At 36.2% G+C, this 16,342-nt stretch overlaps 1 protein-coding gene across 2 annotated transcripts in view; it reads left to right on the forward strand.

The window, feature by feature from the left end:
• Window positions 1-16,342, forward strand: part of PRKX (protein kinase cAMP-dependent X-linked catalytic subunit) — a 55,937-nt gene that overhangs the window by 19,532 nt on the left and 20,063 nt on the right. For both annotated transcript variants that reach the window (XM_064708881.1, XM_064708888.1), the window contains exons 2-3: window positions 6,647-6,815; window positions 10,816-11,079. In XM_064708881.1, the coding sequence (XP_064564951.1) occupies window positions 6,647-6,815; window positions 10,816-11,079 (433 nt within the window). The remainder of the gene's footprint in view (window positions 1-6,646; window positions 6,816-10,815; window positions 11,080-16,342) is intronic.

Genomic DNA, 16,342 nt, shown 5'->3' on the forward strand with positions numbered 1-16,342 from the left:
TGTTTGGCTTGGCAAGTGTTACTAGCTAGACAGGTGCATGATTCTTGGCTTAAATTTACTTGTCTTTTAAAACATGGTAGGCCAGGTTTTTAAAAATTATATTAATACAGATTGATACGCTTCACTTCTAGCAAGTGTTTGGTATCATTTAAAATAAGCTGTTTGAATAGGCCTCCTTTATTTAGTTGAGGAAATAGTATAAAACTTAGTTTCTAGATGAAAAAGGATTTCATCATTAAAGGTTTCTATCTCAGCATTTTTTATAAAAAAACCCAGTTTTGAAGTTGTGATCTGTCTGTACTTCAAGTGTAATATTTAAATAGGTTAAAGTAGGAGAAATAATGATTTTGCAATGTCCTAGTTTCACTATGGAAGAAAAGCTTTATCATCCAGTCATGTGTTCATCTTCTTTTTATCAATGTTCTTTTTTGGTCATTGTCACAAATTGCAGGTTTTGGAAGACTTTGTAGAAAGAGCTGCAAAAATACCATTGAAGAACCAAGTATGGAAATATTAATTTTATTAGAATTGTTCTGAAGATTGTGGATATTAAAAGTTTTGAGAAGGGAGATGCATTTAGAATCAGTGTTCTAAAAGCTGCTTAGAAATTGAGGGGATTTATGGCTATCATAATCAGCACTCTGGTTACTTTCTGGTTTCATTTATTTATTGGTCCCTAGTATTTCAAAATAAATTAGAAAAGAAAGAATGAAGAGACAGAAGAAACTTTCAAGAATTCTGAGTGTCTTGCTTAAGGGCAGCGCACCCTGATGTTTACAGTATTTTTGTAGAGAGACAATAATTTGTGAATAAAAAAAATCAAAAACCTGACATTACAGAGGAACTTGCATCATTGATGTTCAGTTGATTGGCACTTTCTGGAAATCAGAAATGTCTCTGAACTATGTGGAAAAACAGGAAACTTGACTGATAGGTGTTAATTAGCCTGGTGATTCCCATGTCCTTAGTTCTTAAGGATTGTAGTTCAGTAAGATTTAAATGAGTGGGTAAACAACAAGAGTTGTTGACACAACTTCTTGGTATTCTCTGGCATACTTGTGTGAATCTTGCATGAAATTGAAAAGAGACTGAACTGAATTCCAGGCAGTTAAATGTAGTTTTAGTGGTGTGTTGTTACAGGGTCCTTGTATACCAAGTAAGAAAGAACCTAAAAATTGCCAGGGCTTTGGGATCTTTGGAAGTTTTTTGCAGCATCCCCTTTGAGTCAGAAGGTAGGCTGTACTTTGAATATGCATTGCTATTTTCTTTTTAAGTTCAACTGAGCTGGGGTAAAGAATTAATGATACTGAGCTTTCAATTGATTTGACAACAGGTATGGGTATCATCCAAAACAAAAGAGAAAACCAGTGGTGTGCCAGTGCCAATAAAATTTGTGGAACAGGTAATCCAGTGATCTTGCCTGGAATGTGATGGGCACAGTTCTTGCTGTGTACTCTCTCACGTTATTGCTAAATAGAAAGTCATTTTCTTCCTTCAAGGGGTGCTTGGTGGAAATGGAATCACAGCACAACAAATGAATGAGAAGCATCGAAGCAAGCTCATCTGGCAGGGCTGCCCATGGTGAACATACACGTGCATCTCTGTTTTCTGTGTCAAGGTCTTAATCAGACTGTTTCTGATTTCAGTGTGTATCGTTGAAAGATACAAAAACTTTACAAAAATTGTGATCAGACATTTCTTTTGTTGATTCAGCAGTATGAGATGCCCAGTTCTAGGCAAGAAAAAGGCATCCTATAAAACCACCTCTAACTTGTTATTGCTCTGATTTTCACTGTTTTTCACTGTTTAATCTGAACCCTCTAAAGTAATAAAGATCTATAAAAGCAGTAATCTAAGATTTACAGTGAACAATCCACAGCTGGCTTACAGAACAGTGAAGACACTGTATTTGGCATTTTCAGTGACATTGGGTAAAGGGTTGACACATGAATGAAAATCTAAACTTCGCTACTTTGATGTCCAAAATCGTCATTGTCCTCATTTTGAGTTGTCCTATTCATTTGCCAGTCACATCTTTTGTTGTAGAAGCCCTCAGTTACTTGTGCCTTGTGGTTTCCCTAATCATTCTCCCAAGTGTTAATCTTCTGATTACCAGTCTGTTTGGGCAGGCTGGTTTTCCTTTGCTGTGCCACTTTTCCACTTTTTTGTCAAGAACTGACAACCCTCATTTCCTAGTCTAGCCTGTTGAAGTTCAATCCCAAAAAAAGACAGCGATTAAATGGCAGACAAAATTTCACATTTAGTAGTTAGTTTGTAATCTAATACGTATCACTTAATATCTGTTAATATCTGTTATCAGTTAATATCTGATATTTAACAGAGTAAAGTCTGTTGTGCTTGTGGCTGTTAGTAAAGACTAATGTGTCATAGTGGGAAATGTTTCTTCTAACTGTAAATAAAAGTGAATGCATCTGATGATTTTTGTAGGCATCTGTTGAAGTCAGGGCCAACCCTTCTGGGACTCAGAAAGCAGCCCCCAGGGTCACAGAGCTCACATGACCTAGTTTATTCCTCATTAAAACAGATGGTATCTATCTGAGCAAGGCAAACTTGGTTTTAAGAAAGAGCTGGGGATTAAAACAGCTGGGTCTGATTAATGGGAGCAAATAAAGAGGCAGTCTAAGCATTAAATTAGTCATCTACATCAATAGCAAAATAGTCACTACATGACTACTCACTAAATTGTTTTAGCTGATCAAAAGTTGCAGGATTGTTTTACCTAGCATCAAAAGTATCTGAAATTGCATCAGAAATGTTCCCACATTCTTTATTCTTTTCTGCTAGGCTTCAAAGAGAACAAAATGGAAACTGGCTGTGGTGTTTTTGAATGGTATTAGCGAATCCAGCTTGTTTTGTAAGACTGAAAGTACCCTACTTGTTTTTGATACATAGCCCAAGTTGGTCCTCTGCAGATTTTGGCATCATCTCTTTGTGTTTAACATGACAAGGTTACCTAATGGAGAAGATTGCAGGCATTCCTTCAAGCTCTACAACCACATAAAATTTGCAATGGGAACCAAGAATTTTGTTTCTGTTGTAAACAGATTATACTGGATTAGTGGTCAGCATTTTGCATATTTTATTCTGTTTGCCCATTTAGTCCTGAAAATCCTGAATTGTGTTGCTAACAGCACAGGTGCTCTTCTTGCTGTTGTTACTGGTGGCCAGAGCCCTTCACTTACCATATGCCTTAGCAGGGAGAAGGGGCCTGTCTGCCTTCAGACTTGGTAAGAACAGCTGTTTTCTTGTGGTATGATCTTATCATGTAGGTGCTTTGTTTTGCTCTGAAACTCTGGTAACATGCACTAAATTAAACACACAGATAGGGGTATATGTGTAGGGAGTGTATGAAGCCATTGCTCTTCCTTCAGCAGGATAGTATTTGGTAGATCCCAGGGCTAATCCAGAATGGTACCATGTCCCTCGAGTTCTCTTGGTTTGAACTAAATATGAAATAAACATGAGTAGACTAAAGTGCAAATCTGTGAACACTGTTTCCCTTAATTCTTACAGACAAGTGTAGAATATTTCCATTTTAAGGTAATCATAAGGAATATTTACTTATCTGTCACAAAAGGTCAACTTCATTTGGTTCACACAGATGAACTCTGAGGTGATCAGGGGAAAATGTTGAACAGTTCTTTCATAAGGATTAACAGAAATTGTTCCATGAGTTAGGTGTCTTCTCACCTGGAGTGGGGCCTTGATGGAAGATTAATAGCACTGCCTTTTTGCTGCCAAAAATCTTCCCTCAGATTTATGGAGCTGGGCCTTTGTCTTGCTCAGTGTCACTTACTGCTTCAGGTTTTTAGTTTTCTTTTTATGAATCTGAGGGGCAGAATTTCCATCTACTCAACACAACAACCTGTTCTTATAGAACAGATACACTTGCCTATGCTAAACAACCACAATAACATCTTGTTGCAGCCTCCTACCTTCCCTATCAATTGCAAGGAAGAACATTGAAAGAATGTTAGCAGAAATGGCTAAAAGTATGAGCAGGTTTGAAGTGAGATTTTTAATTGCAGTAATTTATGCAAATTTTACCTGGTTATTTGAAGACTGGCTAAGCATAAAACAAAACAAGAAAAAGGCATAGCAATTAGTCCCATGGAAGAGTGGTGAGTGTGTGGGTACTGCCAGCTAATGCATGCTTAATGGATTTTCTGAGAAGACTTGATGGGGAGAAAATGCATATTTTGGGAAGACGTCTCAAAACAAGTGCTAGATGCCTTCTCAGTCTGTATGGTCTTGATTTTCATAGTTGCTGGCAAGTGTGCTCAAGATGTTTGAAAATAGCCTGCCTGGGATCAGTTCAGCAATAAAACTGGTTTGGGAGGTTCTTGCCTGTCTGTGTGGTCGTCTGGTTTTCCCAGAGGCTTTGTAGATTAGGCCTTGCCACTATTCTGGAATAGCCTGCCAGGCTTTGCTGTTCCTGGCAGAGGTGTTTTTGCAGAGAAAGTGTTTCCAAAGTTAGAACTATTGCTAAATAAGGCTCTGACAGGTTCTTCTTTGAAATTGGGTGGAACTTGTGATTTCTATTCTTATTGTTATTTCTGACTAGTAGTTTGTAAAGAGAAATTATTAGCATAAGGAAAAGTAAAGCATTCTAAAATAAAAATTTCTTAAACAAGTAGAACAAGTCTTGAAACATGTAATCACTAGAGATCTAGGAACAATTAGATATGTGTTCACTTTTGACTTTCCTGTTGGATATGTCTGTGGAAGCACTTTGTTTGTACAAGTAGCAAAATGCATGTAAAACCACATTTGCTTATGGGGGGTTAGTATTGTTAATTTCCTTGAGTCTACATTTGGAAGTCTCAAAAATCAAAGATGGTTTCTAGTTTCAGTATGCCATATGACTACCATTATTTTTCACAATGTTTTTACTCAAAATTTAAATTTCAGCTCCTAATTGAGAAATAACTGAGTTAATTTTCTTTTTTTTTTTTGTCTGTAATGACATGCAGTGTAAATGTAAGTAATCAGTATTTAAAGTAGTTTGAACAGATGTCTCTGCTTGGAAACTTTTGGGCCATTTTTGGTGTTTGTTTGTTTGTTGGGTTTATGTTATTTGTTTGAGGTTTTTTACTGCAGAAGCCAGTCCCTGAGCAAATAAAGTTGTTTGCAGATATAGTCATGTAATATGAGTACATTGTTAAAGGATTTCATTGCATGATAAATTTTCCAGGGTAACCTGATGGTTTACTTTGCTATAAAAGCAGGCTTTTTCTGAGATCTATATATAGTTTTCATGGTTAAAGAACTGTAATTCAGGACAGGTGGGAATGTAAAACTTCCTTGATACAATCTTTTGTGCTTGGACAATGGTAATGCTTGATGTGTTTGTGTAGTGAGAACTTTTATCTTGAAAACTGGCTTTGAAATCTGTATTTGTAGTGGAGCTGCAAATTCCATAAAACTGGATTGCTGGAGTTAGTAGTTTTTAGTGTTTTTTAGTAAACGCTGTCTTAAACAACATTTTAAGTGATTGGAAAGAAGAACTGTTAAATAACATAAAATATTTTAGCTGAGAATCCACATACAGAAAACAAATACTGCAAGCATAAATTGAAGCTAGGAGAGGCAAAAAAATTGTTTTTTCTCATTTCCCCAATAATGGAATTATAGAAGTTCATTTGTTGGTTTCTTGCTCCTACCTATCTCTTAAAAATGTATTTCCTTTCACATACGCACTCCTTTCCCTGTACGTATTGCACATCTTAGGAAATTGTCTTTACTATAAATTGGTCATAACTGATCAACACAATCTGAAATCAAGTAACAAAGCAGTTAATAATACTGCAACAGGTCTGTGTGCTGCCTTTCCTAGGGTATGTGCAAGTAAGGGGATGATAGTGAGCTGAAGTATTAAGCTTTTGACTTTTCTGGAGAGAGGGACCTTTCACAAGTTAGGTGCTTGGTTTTAATGCCAGCTGTCCTTTATAGTGGTACATATTGCTGTCTGAGAATGGGATTAAAAAGATCAGGTGCACTGTTGTAATGGAACCTTTGTGTCATTGTTTAATGAGCAGAAAAACAGTAAGCAATCACCTAATGAGCTGAAATTTGTGTTGGTCTTCAAATGTGTAAAACTGCTGCGCAACAAATAGCAGTCTGGCTAAATGTGCCAGTTTTAACTTTGATTTCAAACTAAGAGATACTCAGTTCAGTTATATATGATTGTCTTGAGTGCAATGCACTTAAAAGGAACTTTAGTGACTGTTGAATAGAGAAATGCCTAATGCTTTATTTTAAAGTCACTACGTTTTTCTTTTCTTTCTTTATTTTTTAAAGTGAGTTCAAAAAGGAGTACATTAACTGTAAAGAACAAAAAAGGGTGCCAGACAGCTGCTGTTTCCAAGTGATATAACACTGAGCACTATAAGCAGATTTTAAAAAATGTATTAATTTTTAGAAGGATCAGCAAATATTATGTTTTTTTTTCCCATCACTTCCTTATCCTACTGAATCACTTTGCCTCTCTGTGCGCATTTAATTTTATAATCTTATAATCTCCTCACCTGAATAATTGGAGTTCTTGTAGGTTTTAATTTAGCAAATTATCTTTGCTCTTTTTCCCTTTTTATGCTAAGTTGATGTTTCTTCTCCAACTTTTCAGGCACAGGTACCTTTGGACGTGTTCACCTGGTGAAGGAGAAAATGGCCAAGCGTTACTTTGCACTGAAAGTAATGAGCATTCCTGATGTCATTCGACTGAAGCAAGAGCAACACGTGCACAATGAAAAGTCCGTCTTGAAAGAAGTCAACCACCCTTTTTTGATCAGATTGTAAGTTGTTTTATTTTTTTAATTCATTTTACTCATACAGGAATTGCAGTTAAAGTACTCCAGAATCTCCTTGCAAGTTCTTAGGTACTTTACTGACACAGAGTATTTAGGAATGAAATACATATTTTAGAAGAATCAAGAATTTAAAAATAAAGAGGCAGTATTTAAACATTGAAACAATTTATTATAAGGTGTTTTCTCTCTTATCTTCGCACTGCAGAAGAAACATTTTCGGAAGTGAGAGGAAAATACTAATGAAGAATTGTTAGCTTTGCCTCATCAAAATGACTTCTAGAATGATTCTTGATGTTAGAATTGTGATGAAAGTATTTCTACGTGTATGTGCTGTAGATATTGGTAAATAGCTAAAGATATTCCCAGACTTTATAGCAAGTTTTTAAAAACTTAAATGAACTTCTGCAAACTTTATTTTTAAAGAGTTTAAATAACTGCAGCATTTCTTGGACTTTCCTGTATTTCAAGTTAAGTGATGGAACCTATTGAGAAGCATTATTTAAACACAGTTCATAAAGAATACTTCTTCTTTAGTGGAATTGAGGTAACTCTAATGATCCCAGTGGTCCCATTGTTAAACAGAGAACTTTTCTCATACTTTTCTGTTCACAGCACCACAGTGCTTCTAGTGTATCTGAGTCTGTATCTACTAATGGCATAACTAAACCTCTGGTAATTGCAGGTTAATTTCCATTTATGTTTTCTCATGGCCGGCTCTTAACTAAGATTTGTTTCCATTTACCTGCCTTAATCAGTTTTACATAGAATTAGACAAAATTAGCATTAGTTAATCTAGCTGCAGGGAGTGCAGCTTCCTGCCAGGGTTAAGCAAGTACCAGAGGGAGAAGAAGAAGAAGGGACCAGCATGGTAATCATTCAGAAGATGGAATGAGCCCTGCAGGAGGAGGCTTTTTCCCTGGTGTGGTGTTGGCTTTCCCAGCATCATGATGCTGTTAGTTTCCAGCTAGCGTTCAGAAATCCTGTATGTGGCATAGTATCAGTAAGACAAGTTCTAGAATATGTAGAGATTGAGATTCATGGAAGAAAGCAAGATGGAGAAGCTGAGTACATCTGGTCAGACTGGTTGAAGTATGGATGGAATGGAGGGAACAGGATTTTGTATATCTATTTATGTACATCTTGAAAGAAAAACCCTACCAAAAACAACGAACAAATTCCCAGACAAACCCCATCCCAGCAGGTCTGTGTGTCAGGAACAGTGGGAGTAGAGAAATTTGAGTGACATGTCAGAGACAGGGAGAATTCACGTTCATATAGAAGTGATTAAAAATCCAAACTAGGGCAGTTTTCCTGGATTTCATTCACACCTTATTTACAAAATATCAGATTTTTCAAGTTGCCAAAGGACACAATTTAAATAGTTCTCTTTCTCTGCAAAGCAAACATCTTTCATGTCTTTTGGAGCTCTGCTTTTTCTGTTGAAATGTCCAGTGGTATGTTGCATCAGCAGCTATGTTCATATAATTGTCTATGTGATGCCTTTTTCCCTTGTCAGAGGAGACTCCAAGCAACATAGCTGAAGTGAGGTAGTTAAAATTTAGGTCACAAAGATATTTATGTGCTTTAAGTTAAACAAACCTTTGTGAATGATTATCACTAGATGGTATGACAACACTTTCTGCAGTTTTTTGTGTGACTAAAAGATTTTTTTCAGCCACCTCCTGCCCAATTTGTTTGGTTTTTTATCTGTTATTATTTTACTGTAAGTGTTTAACAAAAATGGGGAAAAACTATATAGTTCAGCTTTAATGCCTTTAAAGTGTGTGATCTACATGGTCTGGTTTTTATCTTTTCAGTTAGCTTCACATCTTTAACACAGATAAAGATGGTGTCCTTTGGTGTCAGTGCAGCATAGTATTTCAGGATTTTATGATGGAAAATTATAAAGTAATGCTGCACATAATTGTATGCTGGTGTTTGGAAAAGAATGGGTTTTTTTTTCCTTTACCTGTTACTTTTGACAAATGCCTATTCTAAATATAATGAGGTACAGTTTTTCTGTAGACACTGGCGTTATTTATCTATGTATTTTTTAAACAATTTTTTTCTAAACGCTTCCTAAGTGCTTCTGCAACAGCTGATCACTGGAGATTGCTAGGCAATCTTTGCTGACAATTGAGTAATGTGTCATATTCACTGTGGTGCAGCTCTTCACAGTGAGATGTAATGTTGACATGTTTTTGAAGAGAGGAAGAATTAATAAAAATCAATTGTGTCTTGTAGCTGTATAAGCTGAAACAGGTTGTTTGTCTGTAGGACTTCTCAAGTGGCATCTCAAGTTTATGTAGCAAGCTGAATTGTAGAGTTAATGACACCACATGTTATTCTAATCACAGCTTCTGTGATTTTTGTTTTCTTTAGTATTACATTACCATTTAAAGCAGTTGGAATTGCAAGTACAGAAATTCTTCATTTTGCTCTTTTTAATGTATACCAAATAATGTGTCCATTTTTCTGTGGATAGACAAACCTTTAAGAGTCAGTTTTTTAAGAAATTAATTCTTGTAAAAAATTCTGTGCTTAATGATGCAGAAGTTCCATTTTTTCCCCCTCCGTATTGTCAGATTTTGCTCTTCCTCTACTATATATAGGTGTTTTGCTTTTTTTCACCCATTTCTACACTTCTTTCATTGTTTATTCTAGGTATAACTTTGCCCAATTACATAAAATACATTTTCAGAGTGTTTTTGTGTAGTCTGTAAAGATGCTGTGATCACCAAGAGCCAATTAATGATGTTGCTGACTGTGATAGGGAAGAAGTTCCATAAAAGCAGAAGACAAGCTTGGGCTCTGCTTTCTCATCACTGAGGGAATCAAAGAGCTGTAGCTCATGTCTGTTAGTCTGTCTTGTTCCCTTGGCTGCCACAGTGCTGCTGTCAAAAATAAAATCTTCTGGACTCAAAGTCATTCAGGCGTTGTGGAGCTCAGTTCCTGCTCACCTTACCTGAGGCTCTGTGCCCTGATTAACCACGAGGTATTTGTGGTACTGCAGAAGCACTGACTAGAGGCTGAAGTAGCTTCTGTTCTTGTATGACTGTACCAATAAGTAGGTAAAGATACAGTGTTCTCTCTTTTATTATGGAATTAGGGATAGTTCTTTGTTTTAAATGGCAGTGTTCTTCAAGATGTTACCACCTATTTGTTTTCTTCTTAACTGTTGAGCTACATTTAGGGATAAGGTAACTTGTTTAATGTAGATAGAATGAAATAAAAGATAATTTAGGGTAATGTAAAAGAGAAGATTCCTATATTCTGTAATGAAACATTTTAAAGCCACATATAATTATTTTCTTTCCTCTATACCTGTTCTTTATGTTTCTCTGGCTACCCCAGAAATAGCTCTTAAATTAAAGGTTGTAATCTGAGGAATGGAAGGTACCTATCCTTGGATTAATTCTGAGGTACAGAAATGAATCTTGTTCTGCTATCATTTTTGTTTTTGTGAAAGATCAAGGGTTGTCATCTGATGCTTTAGTTGGGATTGTGTATCTCCGGGGAGGAAGGCACAGGACAGGAGGACAACTCTTTGATGTCTGGTTTTGAACATATTGTCATGAAAGTCTTTACAAAAGCAGATTCTGCTTACCCCCATCACTTTGGTAATGCTTGATAATATAAAATGCAAGGTGTGTAAAAAATATCTAGTCTTTATATTGAGTCAGTTATTTGGTGCTTAGAAGAAACCTGTTTTGCATGATGAAACAGAATCTATCAATTAGAGTTTTTCTTGTCCTGTGCTGTACTTACCCTCAGCTATCTGGTTTTGTAGTGTAGTTTAAGGTCATTACTCAAATGTGTTACATAATCCTGCTGGATTCTTGGAGGTTTTAATGTTTGCAGACAAGGAATCAGAAATTAGTTGTGTACACAGTTGAGGTAGCAGAGGCCATTTTACAGACATTGACTTGTAAAGCAAATCAAAGACATAATTTCTTTATTCACTAAAACAATGCTTTTGTTACAGATTTTGGACCAACCACGATGAACGTTTTTTATATATGCTAATGGAATATGTGCCAGGAGGAGAACTTTTTAGTTACCTGCGCAACATGGGGCGTTTCAACAACAGCACAGGACTGTTTTACTCGACGGAAATTATTTGTGCAATAGAATACCTGCACTCCAAAGAAATAGTTTACAGAGACTTAAAACCTGAAAATATATTACTAGACAAAGAAGGACATATCAAGCTTACTGACTTCGGATTTGCAAAAAAATTGGTGGACAGGTAAGTTGGGTTTTGTTCTGGTAATTACATTTTGCATGCTAAATAGTTAGAAAAAAATGTTTGATTTCAGGTGCTCAGCATTTGATTTAACACTCCATGAGGTTCACACATATCAAATCTCTTAATAAAAAGGAAATGATAATCTTTAAATGGCGGAATGGAAAGCAGTATTATCCCTTAGGTATCACCAGGAGCAATATCACACATAAGCCATGACAGAAAAATATTTTTATATGGCTGGTTTTGTATATTTAAGTTTTCAGCAGTCATGTTGGAAAAAGGGAGTTCAGGAAAATAATATGAACCAATACTAAGATACATAAGTTAATCCTCCATACATACTGAATATGTTTTATAACTCAGGTTTCCTTCTAGTTTCCTTTCAGAGATTTTTGAAGAGTGATTTTAAAACTAGATACAGAGTTTTCACTAGCCTGTGGCAAAAATGAAACTGAGAAAACCTAGACGGAAACCATAAGGCCAGCTTCAGCAGCACTGGTTTATTTGAATCTAGCTTCTATATTACTGTTAGCTTTAGTTGCATATGGAAGTTTTGGTAATGCAGAGGCTCCCCTCCAGTGATTTCTCTCTTCTCTCTGTTTGGACTACTCTTTCAAGACCATAATACATGATTTTAAGAGTAAACAAGAGCATTGGGATTCAAGAAAAGGGAGGTAAAAACCAGCCTGTTGTATCAGAAGGGTGGTGTGACAAGGCTTGATGTATGTCTTTGAGTCATCTCTTGAGGGAGACTCTGTTTGATGGTTCAGATTGAGGCAGCACGGTGCTGAGTTGGGTGTTACATAGGTGCTCATCCTCTTCAGTCATCAACCTGTTTGATGCTGCTTTAGCAGCTACATACTTTTAAATCATAACAAACATAATTCAACCACCATACACCATGATGTGAACACACCATGGTTACATAACTTGTTTTTCTACCCCTAATTCAGCTGAGTCTCCTTCCCACAGTCCTTTTCTAGTTAACCAAAGTTACAGGCCTGAGCCATGATTTTGCAAGGCCTTCCTTTTGTAAGTTTTTACTTTTCAGAAACAAGAAGCTGCATAATGCATCCATTATGAAGTAAAAGTCAGATGAGACCAATGATATCCCAAAATAGAATCAAAAGTTCTATTAACCTTTAAGGTCTGAAAATCTGTTTTAAAACCATAGAATTTTATTATGAATATATTAATAAAGTTTTCACTGGGCAAGTAAAAAGGCCTACAGATTCTGGCCTTTCATTTTAATACTTTGTTTTTAAAGCAAAAAAGCTTTTTGCAGGAAGAGCTAACATATTCCATGCAAGAAAGTAGTACAATCTCTTTATAAGACATTTTCATGCAAGTACTCACACTTGCTCTTTATATGTATATGCTGCCGCCTAGTGGTAATTCGTGTTTTGTGCTTCTGTGGGTTTAAGGCACAAGAGAAGTAACCCTTCATTAAATAAGGTGATTGTTCATATCAGAGTATATTTTTCAACTTGGTAGATGAATCTCTAAGAGTAAATTTTTCAGATATATTTTAGGATATCAAACTTGATTATTGCTACTGGTTTTAATTGGGTTTGTGTTCTCCATATTGCTTGGGGGCAGTGGAGTTGATCAGTTTTTGTTGGATCATAGAAGATTATAGTAGTTTTGTATTCATAGCTGATTTTCCTTCAAATGTACAACAGGTAACATGAGTGCAGAACATAAAATTGAAATAAGCAAAAATATTATCAGTTAGAGCACAGGTGGCAAAGACTTCACAGGTTGCGCCTATGCAAATCTGGTTTATTTTTTTGTGCTACTGGGTTTTGGTCTTTTTTTTTTTTTTTTTTGAAACTACATAGTATTCTCCCCACTAGCTGAAGTCATTTTCACAATGTTGGTTTTGTCACTGTAAAAATATACAGTTATAAACCCTTTATTCACTAGTGCCCTCCAGTAGGTGCTTTTCTTTATGACATAGGCTATTTGATCAAAATTATAGGAGATATTGTCATTTTTATGCATGGCAAATGTCTGTACACATGACTCTTATGTGTATGGGTGTCAGTGAGTGTGTAGACGTGAGCATATACACAGCATACATGAATGGCAAGAAGTCCTGAAGTATTTGTGTTCTTTAAACATTGTGAGGTAACCTGCTCTCAGGATCAGCAGAGACATCCCTAGAAAGAGGACACTTTACATAAATGAAAACATGGTCTGCAGAAGACTTGGGATATTCCAGATACATAATACTTCACCAAATGATTCTGTAGCTGCTTAATTGGGGTTTTTCTGTAGACATTTTCCTTTCTTCCCACTGCCATGTGTAAAGGGATGAAATATTCACCATGTCCCTCTACAGTTAAGCTGCTCTTCAGAGAAAGTGTCTGGCTCATAGCTCATGTTCCCACTGTGGAAAGCAGCCTGCACCTGTACCTTCTTGTTACTACAATTTCTGAAGGGCTAGACTCTTAATGTTTTCTTTTTAGAGACAGAGGAGGTTTTCTTTGCTCCTTCTGTTCCTTGTTGGTATGTCCTTCTGTTTATCCTTGTTCCTCCCTTTTCACTCATAGTGTATGTTTAAAAATTCTGAATTTTTCTCCAAAACAGTGTGTCTTTGCCTCAGCTGCTGTTTATTTCTTCTCTTTTCCACCTTGATGTTGCTTAACTGAAGACTTAATAACCTTTTCAGTTTCTTGTAAGTACATTCATATAAATAGATATGCCACTACTTCTAAAAAAGGGCAATGTCAGGAAGGAAGTTGGGGAGGGGGGTTTTATAAATTACTGTTACCTGAAGGCTGTAAAAAGAATTTCCTTTGAATTTTACAACTGTAGACCATTCTCTTTCTGAAACGCTTATACCACTTTTTGGATGTAGTACTTTTATTGAATTTTTTTTCTGTTCTGATTTCCTTTTTTTTGTGTGGTTTTTTTTTTTTTTTTTTTCATTTGGGTGTTTAGGGTTTTTTGGGAATTTTTGGAGGGTTGGCGTTTAATTCCCATGTTCTTTCAGAGAAGCACAAGGCTAATCTGCATCCAATTTTATGGGGTTTTTTATGGACAGATTTAAATAAGACAGGTAAAAATAAGACTCGAGTGATCTTTTTTCTTTTTTCTGGAATGTTATTCACTGTTAATTTTAGTTTATTCAGTTTACATTCCTAAAAAAGAAATTTACCCGTGAGTCTTTCTAAAAAGTTGAAGTGATTAATCTTAAACATATTGGGGACAGTTCTGCGTTGTTGCATGGGCTGGATGTGCCTCATGACTGTTCCACGCAGTGGGCTAAAGAGAGAAAGACTATGTAAGACATAGTAAGTCTAGTTTGCAAAGTGTATCTTTTGTCACTGTGGAAGCAAGCAAGAATGTCTTGCAGAACAAATATTTGTTGGCTGCATGCAAAACAATCTTTGTTAAATATAATTATGGAGAAACTGCCTGAATACCAAAACAAATCTGTCTCATATGCAAAAAGCGTTCAGGTACACAATGGATGCTGAATGGTGTAGAATGCTGAAACACATTAACCATCGAGACTGAACTTCTTCACACAGTACCCTTCAGTAGTTTCACAAAATTATTTTGTAGCTTACCTTTTTAACCAGAGTAGATTCTATATTTCATGTTTTAAAATTACATTTTCAAGCTTATCAATTACCACTTTCCTGTATTTCAGCTTTTATCTTGAAAATTCAGAAGAGTGAATATTTTGCAGCCGTTTGAAGGGAACAATCTATTCTTACCTTTTTTCATTGTAATTTATGTTCAAATAAGTTATCTGGAATTTCAGATAAATATGCAGTAGCCATAAAATAGTAATGATTAAAAAATAATTTAACATATTATCTTTTTGTAGCATCTACTTGATGTGTTTTCCAAAATACTAAATAGTCTGTTTCATGGCCAGCAAAAGAGGAAACACAAGTCGGGATCTTACGGCACAAATGCATATCTTAAAAAAGAACATGAGTTCCAAGTTTTTGTGTAATTAGTAAACATACATTTCCTGATTGAAATTAAGGAAGTAGTTAATGTGGTAGTAATAAATTTTATTTCCTAGTGCAGCTAGGAAACTTCAAGTTACGTTCACGGTTTTCCTCTTGCTTCAATAAAAATATGGTAAAACTGTCAGCTGCTTCATTTGCATAGCTGCCTAAGTCGGTGTGATTAAGCCACATGACAGATACAGCTTTTTTAATTTGGAAGAGGGAGAAGTACTTTGTTTTAAAAGATGACAGAGCTTTGCTCTTATTCTTAATTCCATAGTCCATCCTAGGCAGCTGCTAGATGGCAGTAGTGTAAAGCAGCACTGTATGTAAAAATTCAGTATCCTTGATTTGGAAAATGAGAGTTCATATTTTTTGGATAAATTCATGATAAAAATGTATTATTTACACTTAAAAATGTCATTTCAAGAACCTTAAAGTGCATTGGATGCCAAGTGTGCCTAACACTTCTGACAGTTTAGCTGGAATAATTTGGCTTTCGCCTTAGTAAACTGAAACTTAAATTCAAGTTATAATTCTTCAGCTAAAGCCTTAACTGACTGTACAGCTTCCCTTCCTTTATCTTATTTTTATGAATCAAGTGTTCAAGGCTTAAAAAAACCAACCAACTGAAAAAAAAAACCAGAAACAAAAGCTCCCTTTAAAATATTGCAAGGAGTTATAGAATATGCCAGGTTGGAAGGGACCCGTCAGAATCCTCAAATCCAACTCCTGGCCTGGCCTAGGACATTCCCAGGAGTCACACCATGTACCTGAGAGCGTTTTCCAATCACTTTTTGAACTTTCTTAGGCTTGGTGCTGTGATCACTTCCCTGGAGAGCCTGCTCCAGTGCTCAGCCACCCTCTGGGTGAAGAACCTTTTCCTGATATCCAACCTAAACCTCCCCTGACTCAGCTTCATTATGTTTCTTTGAGTCCTCTCACTGGGCACAAGAGTGAAGAGATCAGTGCCTGCTCCTCTGCTTCCCCTTGTGAGGATGTTGAAGACCACAATGAGGTCTCCCCTCAGTCTCCTCCAGTCTGAAGAGACCAAGTGCCCTCAGCCCCTCCTCATAAGGCTTCTCCAGACCCTTCAATATCTGCATTGCCCTCCTTGGGACACTGTTAGGTAGCTTAAAATCTTTTTTACATTGTGATGGCCAAAACTGCACACAGGGCTCAAGGTGAGGCCTCATCAGCACAGAGTAGGGTGGAACAATCATCTTCCTTGCATTCTCAGAAAAAAGAAATTGAATTAGTATTACTTCTGAAGGTGATTGCTGTTCATCTTA

Source organism: Zonotrichia leucophrys, chromosome 1 (assembly GCF_028769735.1).
Source record: "Zonotrichia leucophrys gambelii isolate GWCS_2022_RI chromosome 1, RI_Zleu_2.0, whole genome shotgun sequence".
Lineage (NCBI taxonomy): Eukaryota > Metazoa > Chordata > Aves > Passeriformes > Passerellidae > Zonotrichia > Zonotrichia leucophrys.